Below are 12,934 nucleotides of genomic sequence, written 5' to 3' on the forward strand. Positions count from 1 at the left end.
CAGCGTCCATCATCTGCGATCCCCACCACCCAGGCCATGCTCTCTTCCCACTGTTGCCACCAGGAAGGTGGTACAGGAGCCTTAGGACTCACAGCACCAGGTTCAGGAACAGTTATTAACCCTCAACCATCAGGCCTTTGAACCAAAGAAGATAACTTCACTTGCCCCCTCACTTAACTGTTCCCATAACCTAAAGACTCACTTTCAAGGACTCTTCATCTCACGTTCTCAATATTTATTGCTTATTCATTATTATTGGCACACTAATTGAACACCCAAATTGGCCTTTCACTGAGTCTGTTGTAATTATTATTCTTTCACGGATTCATAGAGTACGCCTGTTAGAAAATGAATCTCAGGGTTGTGAATGGTGATGTGGTGTCACTCTATCACAGATACGTGTCTACTCTATCACAGTCTCTGTGTATAACAACACAACACACTTGAAACACTTCAGCAGGTCAGGCTGCATCTGTGGAAAGGGAAACAAAGTCTATGCCTCAGCTCGGAGATCCTCCATCAGAACTGAAAAGGAGGTAAAGTAGTTGTAAAGTTACAGGGAGGGCAAGGGAGGGGAGTGCCTTTGATATGGTAAAACTGGGTAACCATGTTTTCTAATCAGCAAGTGAATGGAAGCACTGAGAGTGAAAGCAGACTAAAGAATGTAGAATGGAGAGCAGGAAGACATGCCACGGAGTCATGCAGCACACAGGCCTTTCAGCCCAGCTGGTCTGTACTAACCAAACTACCTCACTGGACTTGCACATTTTGTTGCATTCGGCCCTCGTCCCTTAAAACCATATCCAATTATGTACCTATCCAATTATTTCATTGTTGTAATTATGCCTGCCTCTGCCACTTCCTCTGGTAACTCAATCCACCCACCCTCTGTGTGGAAAACCTGCCCCTCAAGTTCCCTTTAAATCTCTCCCCTCTCTCTATGCCCTCTAGTATTATACTCTCCCGCCCTGAGAAGAACACTGCAACTATTCACCTTATTTCCACCCCTCATGATTTTATCTACTCGCCTCCTCTAGGTATTGTGGGCAGGCTTCCATCTGCCATACGATATAAATCAGGGGTCGGCAACGTTTACCACTGAAAGAGCCATATGGACCCATTTCCCACAGAAAAGAAAACACTGGGAGCCACAAAACCCGTTTGACATTTAAAATGAAATAACACTGCATACAACGGTTTATTTTGCCTTTATGCTATGCATAAACAAACTATAATGTGTTGCATTTATGAAATTGATGAACTCCTGCAGAGAAAACGAAATTACATTTCTGCATGCAACAAAAACATTTTGAACTCCAAAAAAAAGACGTTGGGTTGAAGGTTACTCCATAGTTAGCCTACCTTGGATCGAAGAATTAAAGGAAATCGCGCACTGGCGGGTGTCAAGCATTGGCAGTGGTGACGTATATTAATAGCGATAAAAAACACGCAGCGCTAAAATAACGACACTGCAGTCAAAGATAACTATTCGAACTAAACAGCCTTGCTTTAAAGCCTCCCTCAACCCGCCCTCTGTGGGCGCGGATGCTCCAAAAGACACGTACTCACAAACCCCCGTAGGCTATCTCCCTTAGCCAGAACGGTGGCTAATTGTGAGCCGGTTCGGATATGCCAGGAAATGGGGTCACCACAATGTTTGATTTAGATTGTACAAGATCACCATAATCTTCAAATTTCGAATTACATTTCAAAAACTAACAAACCACGGGGAGCCGCAGCACAGAGATGAAAGATTCGCCTGCGGCTCCGGAGCCGCGGGTTGCCGACCCCTGATCTAAATGAACATTGAACACATGAACACAACCTCACTTTTTAAATATATTATTTCTATTTTGCACTATTTTTGAACTATTTATTGTAAATGATTTGCCTATTTATTTTTCTTTCAATATTATCATTGTACTGCAGTAACTGAGATAACAAGTTTCACACCATATGCCATTGATGATAAACCTGATTCTGACTATCAGGTAGTGCTATCATGCCAGTCTCTGGACCTCATCCTGCTGATGACGTATGACAAGGTTTCAGTCTTCCTTTACCTCTCAAACTTCAAACTACATTTATTATCAAAGTATGTATACATTTCACAACCTTGAGATTCGTCTCCTTACAGGCAGCCACAAAACAAAGAAACCCAGTAGAACAAATTAAAAGAACAGAGGACTGTCAAAAACCCAATGTGCAGCGAAAAAACAAACCATGCATACAACACTAGAAGGGCTGAATGGCCTGTTTCCTGTGCTGTAGTGTTCTTTGGTTCTAACAAAAGCAAGCAAGCAAGCAACTGAAGTTCATGAAAGTGAGTTCACAGCTGCGAAGCCAGTCTCACTGCAGCCTCGCTGAGCAGTGAGCCGAACTGGCCCATCCCTCGCCACCGGCCCTGCCACCCTGACCTTTTCAAACCGGCCTGGCATTTAAATCATCCAAACCTTGGTTCATACCTCGCTCCTGGGATCGGAGTTCAGCCAGTGCCCGACCCTTCCAATTTGGCCAGGTGCTTAAATCGATCAAGACTCAGGTCATTCCGCACGCTCGGGTCTAGGGGTCCGCTGCCTCGATTCTGCCATATCGAATCACCTCCAAGTCTGCTCCAGTAATGGCCGAACGTTGGCTCATTCCCCACTCTTGGGCCGGGCCACGCCACCTCAACGTGGCCCATACACGCCACACCACAACCATCCTGCTCTTGGGCCGGGCCACGCCACCTCAACGTGGCCCATACACGCCACGCCACAACCATCTTGCTCCATTGAGACTTCAATTCACACCACAAAGGTGCTAGTTCAAAAGGTCAACTCCGAAAGGGAAACTACAGTGATTATTTACTAGCAAAAGTGTGATTTAATAAAGTAGTTAGTAGTTTTGTTAAATTTGCTACTGACAAGAAGTCACTGTGCTTTGCAAGTGCCATCCTCTCTGTGAACTCTCTAAAGTCTGTCGATGAATTGTGTTCTATTGTCATAAACTAATTTCTGCAAATAGGATTCAATCTCCTGTGGTAATCTGTAACTCTCAAAGCTTCAATCCTCCCTAAGAATGGGAGCTTGGAACCTAGCCAATAACTATGAGGACCCATAGTTGCGTGAGAAAAGTGAGCTCCCATGGAAAGCTGTGGTCTTTGTGGTCTCATTCTTTCAAAAGGTTCAAAGGTTCATTTTATGTCAAAATATACATGTACAATACAACTCTGATATTTGTCTACTCCAGATAACCATTGAATGCAGAAAGACAATGGGTGTTGATGACAGAAAAGACATCAACTCCCGTCCAACCATCATGAAAAAGACACAAAACTTGCAGACCCCAAAATCCCCCCTCCCCTCGCCCGCAGCCACAATACCAATCACCGACCCCTATACGTACAGTCCCTGACCCCCCCACTTGCAGAAACGAACAGCAACACTAGCACCATACCCCCAATCCCCCCCCACTTACACACAAAATTTAACAGATCTCCCACCCACCAATTATCCACCAGAAAGAGAACACCAAGAAACTAAAGGAAACCAAAATACAGATCAATAATCACATTAATCTCAGAATATGGGAAACGTCTTTTCATGAGGGGAGCAGACGCACAAACTTAGTCCTTCTGTGAAGAGCGACCACCGATCCTAATTCTGCTGACCCGGCGTCTGACGTGCCAAACGCTGCAAGCTGGCTTTGAATGCCACCAATCCGGGGCCAAACGTGCTGATCCCGCAGGGGACGGGGCTGCTGACCATCTCTCTTGGGAGCCCTCATTGGCCCCCTTCACACTCACCTCGATGCTTCAATCTTCCTCGCCCAAGGAATCATTGTTTGCCAGCACCATCTTGACTGGAAAAAACAAACCTTTTGAGGCTTCACTGCCTAGTCTTTATCCCCACCAGTAGAACCATACTGTCCAGAGGACTGTTTTATCTAGTGGTTGTTTCTGCTTGCTATCTTGTGCAGAATATGTCCGACTCATTTTCAGACGGCATCAGTAACTCCTCAGTCCTGATGCAGGGTCTTAACCTGAAACACTGAAATTTCCCCACCCTCCACCCCCCCATGCTTCTCAACCCGCCAAGTTCCTCCAGCAGGTTGTTAGCTTTTTGCCGCTGGTTGCCTCTAGCCTTAGTTGGAGAAAGCTTACAGTGTTGTGGAGCCTCTCCCAAGGGCAGCGACCACAGCGCAGCAGCTACAATGTGTTTCTGAAGATGCTGTGAATCCTCACCACCTGCCCATTACCTCAGTCTGGTTCTCCACCTCCTTTGTTATTCCACCATCCTCTACTGTCAGATTCCTTCTTCTTCAGCCCTTTACCTCATCCGCCTTCCATCTCCTTCTTTCTCATATCATTACCTTTCATCCACCCACCTCCCTTCCCCTTACCTGGCTTCACCAATCATCTGCCGGCTCATGCTCCTTCTCCTCCCCACACCTTCTTACTCTAGCTTCTGTCCCCTTCCATTCCAATCTGATGAAAGATCTTGGCCCAAAAAATCGACAGGTTATTCCCCTCCTTAGAGGTTGTGTCACCTGCTTGGTTTCTCTAGTGCTTTCTGTGTGTTGCTAGTCTATGTCATTAGATTTCAATAATGTTGTGGCAAAGATGGAGAGTTGTAATCATACAAGGAAAGAAACAATTCCTTCAAGGCAAGACAGTGGCTATATTTCATTAGGAGCTTGAGGAGACTTGGTTTGTCAACAAAAACATTTGCAGAATTTCTACAGATGTACCAAGGAGAGCATTCTAATCAGTTACATCACTGTCTGGTATGAGGGAAGGGTGCTACTGCACAGGATCAAAGTAAGCTGCACAGAGTTGTAAAACTAGTCGGCTCCATCATGGGCCTCTGTAGTATTCAGGACATCTTCAAGGAGCAGTGACTCAAGAAGGTTGTGTCCATCATTAAGGATGTCCATCACCTGGGAGATGTCCTGTTCACATTGTTACTGTCAGGGAGGAGGTTCAGAAGCCTGAAAGCACACACCAACGATTCAGGGACAGCTTCTTCTTCTCTGCCATCTGATTTCTAAATGGACATTGAACCCATGAACACTATCTCACTACTTTTTTATTTCTATTTTTCAACTAGATATTTAACTATTTTCTATATTTTTTTTTACTGTAATTCAGTTATTTTTCTCTATTATTATAGATTATATTGTACTGCTGCTACAAAGACAACAAATTTCATGACAAATGCTGAGTTTCTCCAGCAATTTGTGCATGTTGCTGGTCTACATTATTAAGAGATTTCACTAATGTTTTGGGCAAAGATGGAGAGCTGTAGTCATACAACAGGGAAACATACTTCAGCCCATCACTCATGCCACGTATCAAGTACCTCCTGAGAATTTTCACACAAAAGAACAATTAGAGCAAAACAGCCTACTTTAATGCAAAATCAAAGTCGTACAGTTGGTCAACTCTAGTGATTAGAGTTGTGCTGCAGGTTCAAGAACTAAGTAGTTGAAGGGAAGTAAGTGTTCCATATTCCAACCATCATCTGTTGTAGATAAAAATATTTCCTCAAATCGCAGAGGCTCAGTGAGTGAGAGGATGTGGTTGATGGAATATAATGTAGAAAAATCCCAAGGACATCCATTTTCATTTGCTACATTACTGTTGACACAATCAGCCTATTATTCTCGTGAGTTCAGAAGAAGTGATCTTGGGAACTGACAAAGTTCTGACAGGGGATAGAGGTAAGATATCTTTGGAATGAAGGAATAAGGTGTGAGTGTGAGATGGTGATACTGAAAACAGCCAGGATCTGACTGAATCTTGGAGAAGGCCCGAGGAACTGAATGACCTCCTCTTGCTTACACTTCTCACCTTCTGATAGTGTGATGCAATCTTGCTTTTCCCCCTCAATCGTAGACCTCATGGGATCCAGCACTATGTGGCTTTAATGGAGGATTGTGTCCTTTGAAGTTTCAGCTGTGAAGACCAGGCAAGAGAATGAGAGCTTGGTTAACTAACCTGTAAATGGATCTCCTGTATTGGAGCTGAACTTTCTCTCAGATGAACTGAGGAGGGGATGTCTGTGCATTTGAACTGAACGCCAATTCCATCACCCCTGGAGGCATTGTCCTCAAAGCTGTGGGCAGATAGTAGTCTGCATATGACAAGCCTGGTGGTTTATGGGATTTATTACAAGAAATGGCTTCAGATCAAACCACACTCAACTCAAAACATCCCTCACAGCCAGCATGAAATTACAAAATACTGGCTTGGAGCCCATTTTTATAAATGAGTAATGAGGAATGACTTGGCCTGATTCAAAGCTAATGTACGTTTGGCAATTAGATTTCAAAAACGTCTGAAGTCTCTGTAACTTATGAATGTTTCAGGATAGAGACTGGATCCAAAGAGATATTCAACTATTAAATGTTATAATACAAAGGAAATGAATAAACAGCTGATATTTATTCATCTTCATAGATGCTGCCTGACCTGCTGAGTTCTTCCAGTATTTTTTGTGTGTCAGCATCTGCAGAGTCTCGTGTTTATAATGCAAATTACAGCACACAGTCCAAAGGACAGTTCAAAGTCCAGCTAGCAGCAAAAACTGACACACAATGAAACTTAAAACATTTCAAAGTGAGAGAGAGAGGCATCAAGACCACCTACAATGTAGTTTGCCTTTCATTTTTTATAGTGGCAACAATGAAAATCTTTTTCAGACTCGGTTACCCAGGCTCAAATTCTATACATCCCCTGGGCAACTTCCAATGCCAAATTAGACTGGTCACGGCCTTGCTGTCCTCTTTGAGGCTGCCAACTGCATCTCTACACTATACTCAATCAGTCACATCACCCAACATCCTGCCTGCCTCAGCTTATTTCTTATTGAATGTTCATCTCTGCCCGAACTCCCACAATGGTCACTTATTCCACCACCCACCATCATGATAGGCATGAATTATTACTTAAGCAGTGTTCACTGTTTGGACTGTCCACGTGGACTTCAGCAACGTTTGCATTGGTGGGGGTGGGGGAGAATTGCTGGATGAGACAGTGGTCCTGACCAACTATAACCAGTCAGAGGATAATACAAGTCAGGAGTATGGAAGGTGGCAGATTTGGAGTTCCTCCCTCAGTAAATCTACCTGCTCCTGGTGGGTTCTGTACAACAACAGATTGAACCCTCTTCATTCCAATCACATCTTGGCTCTTCCCTTGTGTCACACACAAAAATATGAAGTTGGTGTCTGTGTGCTTCGTCAGCCATGCTGTGCATTGTATGCACGGGGAGAAGAGTCCTTTCATCCATGGACAGATTGCTCTAATTTCAAAAGACACTTTGTTTAACAAGTGGTCAGCATACCCAGTGACTCAAACATCATTTTGTTTATCTATCAGCTTCCCATGGAAAGTGAGACACCTCTAAACTTTCCACAACATCATCTACAACTGATGCCAGCAGTGTGTCTGAATACTCGCCACTATCTTGGGGAAGCAAGTGGAGATATTCCATCACCCTGCTTACATCGCCATGGTTACACATCGCTCAGAAAACTCAAGAGATGCCCACGTAATCCACCAACCTGAATGTTCGCTCCCTCAATCACGGTAGCTTCAGTGTAAACCACCCAGAGCGCATGCAGTTACTGGCTTTAGCTACTTCATCACAACATCCCAAACACGTGAAGGTACGACACCAGCAAGCTCCCTTCAAGCCACACACCCTCTTGACTTGGAAATATACTGTGGCAGGGTTTAAACTCTAGAGCTGCATACCCAATAGCACTTCACCAGAGGGACAGCAGTCACTCAGGAAAGCGTTCAATGACACCTTAAACACGAGGAAGTCTTCAGATGCTGGAAATCCAAAGCAGTGCACACAAAATGCTACAGGAACTCAGCGGCATCTTTGGAAATGAACACACAGTTAACGTTTCAGGCCAAGACCCTTCCTCAGGACCGGAAAGGAAGGGTGAAGACACCAGAATAAAAAGGTGGAAGGAGGGGAAGGAGACTAGCTGGAAGGAGATAGATGAAGCCAGGTGGGTGGAAGAGAGTGAACATTAGGAGGAAGGGAAGAACGAGGGGACCCAGGGGAAAGTGATAGTCAGGTGAGAAGAGGTAAGGGGCCAGAATGGAGAATAGTAGAAGAGGTGAGGGGTAGGGAATGTTTTTTTTAAACCGGAAAGAGAAATGCCATCCAACTGGAGGCAACCCAGATGGAATATAAAGTGTAGCTCCTCCACCCTAAGGGTGGCCTCTTCTTGGCACAAGGCCGTGGACTGACATGTCGGAATTAAAGTTCTAATTAAGACACTTTCTCTCAGGTGCAACAAGATATGGGAAATAAAAGCTGGCCTTGCCACTTGTACTTGCATTTTGAAAAAATAATAAAAAATAACTTCCTCCTCCACTTACATAATTTATTGCTCCCTTCTTCTGGCCAAGGTGTAGCATAAGCCAAGGCTGAGGACACAACTTACCAAATTCAGAATACATTCTATTTTATCTCCATTCTCCAATCCTTTTCCAGTGCCTTCTAACACAAGTTTACCATACCTCTGCTTTCCTTAATAACCCAACCAAATTCATTGTAGGGACAACTTCAATGACGCTACCAATACAAGTGACTTAATGATGATGCTACCAGGGCTCAGGAGACCGGATTATCAGCAGAGGCTGGGTCTGCTCGGACTTCATTCCTAGGAATGGGTGTATTCAAAACCATGAGGGGAAGGCACATCGTCTAGTTTCCCCAGAGAAGGGGGACTACAATCGAGAAGGCATAGGTATAAGGTGAGAGGGGACAGCCTTAGAAAGGAACAACTTCTTCACACTGACAGTGTGGTGCATTTATGGAATGATTTGCCAGAAGTGGTACAATAACAACATTTAAAAGACATTTGGGTAAATAGATCAATAGGAAAGATTTAGATCAGGGGTTCCACACCTGGGTCAACTGACCCTTCGGTTAATAGCAGCGTTGTGGAAGTAGGGTGTCTGCAGAAGGACTTAGACAGATTAGGAGAGTGGGCAAAGAAGTGGCAGATGGAATATACTGTAGGAAGTGTATGATCAAGCACTTTGGTACCAGGAACAAAGGCATAAATTATTTTCTAAATGGGGAGAAAATTCAAAAATCAGAGGAGCAAAGGGACTTGCTAGTCCTTTTGCAGGATTCCTTAAAGGTTCACTTGTAGGCTGAGTCAGTGATAAGGAATGCAAATGCAATGTTAGCATCATTTCAAGAGGACTGGAGTATAAGAGCAAGGATGTAATGCTGAGACTTTTTAAGACATTGGTCAGGCCACACATGGGAGTATTGTGAGCAGTTTTGGGCCCCTTATCTAAAAGATATGCTGGCACTAGAGAGGGTGCAGAGGAAGTTCATGAGAAATGAAAGGGTTAACGTCTGAGGAGCATTTGATGGCTCTCGCTTGAGTTTACAAGAATGAAGAGGGAATCGTTGAAATTTATCAATTATTGAAATGTTTGGAATAGTGTGGATGTAAGTTGGATGTTTCTTGTAGTGGATGAGCTGCACACCAGAGGATACAGCCTCAGAATAGAGGGACGTCCATTTAGAACAAAGATGAAGAGGAATTTCTTTAATCAGAGGATAGTAAATCTGTGGAATTCATTGCATTGAGTGGCTGTGTAGGTCAAGTCACTGAGTATATTTAAAACAGAGGTTGTTAATTTCTTGATGAAAGGTTATGGAAGAAGGCAGGCAAATGAGGTTGAAAAGGATAATAAATCAGCCACGACGAAATGGTGGAGCAGACTCAATGGGCTGAATGGCCTAATTCTGCTCTATGCCTTATGGTCCTTCAGCTCATGACGCTATGTCAACCATGCAGACCGACTGCATGATCAATCTAACCCATTCCTCCTACGCAGCCCATAACCCTCCATTTTCTTACATCCATGTGCCTATCTATTCTGGTATTGAATTGGAAAATAAATATATAAACAATAAATGATAGAAAAATTGCAAAATAATGGAGTGGGATTAGAAATCTGAGATAGTGGGAGAACAGGAGACATCTGAGCTAATTAGAACATCACAGAGGTACTTGAAGAGAATATCCTCAATGGATCAGCCATGGAGACCCTATTGGTAGAATATAGGAACAAACAAGAGATGATAATATTGCTGGGGTTACACAGTGGGCTTCTAAATAGTCAACAGGGATTAGAGAGTGGAACATATGTAAGCTAATCACTGAAAGATATAGGAGCAATTGAGTCAAGTTGAGGGATTTTAATGTTCACAGTACTGATTAGAGCAAGGGACTCAGATGGGGCGAAATTTGTTGTGTGCATCCAAGAAAGCTTTTTGAGATGAGATGTACAGAGTCTTACAAGAGACAGGGCAGTACTTGACCTCACCTTCAGAAATGAAATCGAGCAAGTTTTGGAAAGTGTCGGTAGGGGAAGACATTGGGAAAAGTGAATTCTGTAAGTTTCAAGGTATTTATGGAAAGGGTTAAGGTTGGTCTTAAAATTGAGATCCTGAATTGAGGAAAGGCTGATTTCAGTAGGGCCTAGGGAAACAGATTGCAAGCAGATGCCTGTGGGTAAAACAACATCTGACAAGTGGGAGCCTTTAACAGAGAATTAGTAAGAGTTTAGGGCCAGCATGTTTCTGTCAGGGTGAATGACAACAAGATTAAGGGACTTTGGATGATATAGGATATTGAAGGTTTGATCAGGGAACAAAAGCAGATGGCAAGAATAACCACTAAGGAATGTAGAATGAGTAAAGAGAACTTAAGAAATTAAGAGGGCACAATGGGGCCACAAAATACCATTAGCAAGTAAGATCAATTTGCAAAACAGGTAGACAGCTGGTAAAGTTGGAGGCAGGGCTAAAGGAGACACCAGAGGGTGACTTCTCCTAGCCCAGGGGTCGGCAACCTTTACCACTGAAAGAGCCAATATGGACCCATAAACACTGGGAGCCACAAAACCCGTTTGACATTTAAAATGAAATAACACTGCATACAACGGTTTTTTTTTTGCCTTTATGCTATGTATAAACAAACTATAATGTGTTGCATTTATGAAATTGATGAACTCCTGCAGAGAAAACAAAATTACATTTCTGCATGCAACAAAAACATTTTGAACTCCGAAAAAAAGACATTGGGTTGAAGGTTACTCCATAGGTAGCCTACCTTGGATCGAAGAATTAAAAGAAAGCACGCACTGGCGGGTGTCAGGCATTGGCAGTGGTGATGTATATTAATAGCAATAAAAAAACACGTCGTAGCGGTGTAGCGCTACATGCAGCGCTAAAATAAAGACACTGCAGTCAAAGGTAACTTTATTCGAACTAAACAGCTTTGATTTAAAGCCTCCCTCAACCCGTCCCCGTGGGCGCGGATGCTCCAAAAGACACGTACTCACAAACCCCCTTGGCTATCTCCCTTAGCCGGAACGGTGGCTAATTGTGAGCCGGTTCGGATGTGCCAGGAAATGGGGTCTCCACAACGTTTTTAGATTGTACAAGATCACCATAATCTTCAAATTTCGAATTACATTTCAAAAACTAACAAACTACGGGGCGCCGCAGCACAGAGATCAAAGAGCCGCATGCGGCTCTGGAGCCGCGGGTTGCCGACCCTTGTCCTAGCCCATCAGTGGAGCAGTTTAAACCAGTCTTCTTCTAATGTCTCTATTTTCCTTTTCAAGGTGGCTGGGTCCTGTTGAAGTCCGAGATCTACAATTACACTCAAACTGTGGTTCTGCTTGGTGGCACGTTCCCATTCTTGGAGCTCCCCTGATCTGCTGCATTTCAATATCTCCAGGAGTGGCCTGGAAAATGGGCACCTTCGGATTGTGGTCCTGTTGACCCAATTTCTTGCCGGTGTTGTGAACTGAAGCACCAAGGTGAGCCGGAACATCGAGACAGTGAGTGTGGCTATCGCAGGCCTCTGCACTTGGGTGAACACCCTCTCTCTTTTGATGGTGAGTGAGAGCTTGCTGCTGATTCTCAAGTCACGGGCACTCAAAATAAAAGTGGCGCTACAGATTGCAACATCGTAACAGCGCCTGCTTGTCTCCCCTCTCGCCGTGGAAGGAGTGATTAGTGAGGGAGAGCTTGAGGGATGTCGAACTTTTGGGATGGACAGTAGGGCCACGGTCTCTCTTTGGGGCTTTGCTGTTGTTTGCATGGTGGTTGGTGGGAGTGCTGGTGCTTTCTGCCAGAATAAGTGGGGGAGGGGAAGAGTTGATGTTGCTTGCGTGTTTTTTCTGTCAGTCATTCTTTGGTGCTCTTCTTCGAGGACGTCTGTAGAGAGTAAGAATGTCGGGTTGTATATTGTACACATTGTCTGATATTAATTGGGACCAGTGAACTGTACTTGTGCATTTTTTGTTTATTATTATTTTGTTCTTTACCTTTTGTGTTTTTTTTATGCTGTACCAAATCCAAAGTAACAACGATTTCATTCTCCTTACACTTGTGTACAAGAAATGACATTAAATGATCTTGAATCTTGAACTCATTCTACAATCTACAGACTCAATTTCAAGGACACTTTACAGCTCATATTCTCTGTATTTTAGTGGCACAATTTGTCTTCTTTTGCACATTTGCTGTTTGACACTCTTCGTTTCTTAACAGTTTTTTTTCCTCATAAATTCTAATCTATTTCTTCATTTTCCTGTTAGTGACCGCAAGAAAATGAATCTCAAGGGAGTAAATGGTAATACACACGTACTTTGATAATAAGTTTGAGTTTGATTCCAAATGTGTATTTTCCTCGTTGAGCTGAATGTGTCAGACAAGTAGCAACTAACATTACACAGATGGTTAAAATCTCTTGCCCAGGGCAGCAGAGTCTGGACTAGATGGTGCAGGTGTAAGGTGGGAGGGGAGTAATTTAAAGACCTGCGGGGTTATGTTTTTCCAGATACAGGGTAGGGTGGTGGTTATGTGGAACAAGCTGGAGGAAGTGGTAG

The 12,934-nt window shown here is 43.7% G+C and overlaps 1 protein-coding gene across 3 annotated transcripts in view; it reads right to left on the reverse strand.

Annotated features, from left to right (window-relative positions):
* LOC132378913 (tolloid-like protein 2) overlaps nt 1-12,934 on the reverse strand; it is a 94,466-nt gene that overhangs the window by 64,493 nt on the left and 17,039 nt on the right. The window contains exon 1 of one of the 3 annotated variants that reach the window (XM_059946224.1): nt 5,981-6,099. The exons of the other annotated variants lie outside the window; for them this stretch is intronic. Coding sequence (XP_059802207.1) covers nt 5,981-6,050 — 70 coding nt within the window. The 5' untranslated portion in view covers nt 6,051-6,099. Of the gene's footprint in view, nt 1-5,980; nt 6,100-12,934 lie in introns of those variants that run through there. 3 annotated transcript variants of the gene reach the window in all.

Source organism: Hypanus sabinus, chromosome 21, assembly GCF_030144855.1.
Source record: "Hypanus sabinus isolate sHypSab1 chromosome 21, sHypSab1.hap1, whole genome shotgun sequence".
NCBI classification, from domain to species: Eukaryota; Metazoa; Chordata; class Chondrichthyes; order Myliobatiformes; family Dasyatidae; genus Hypanus; species Hypanus sabinus.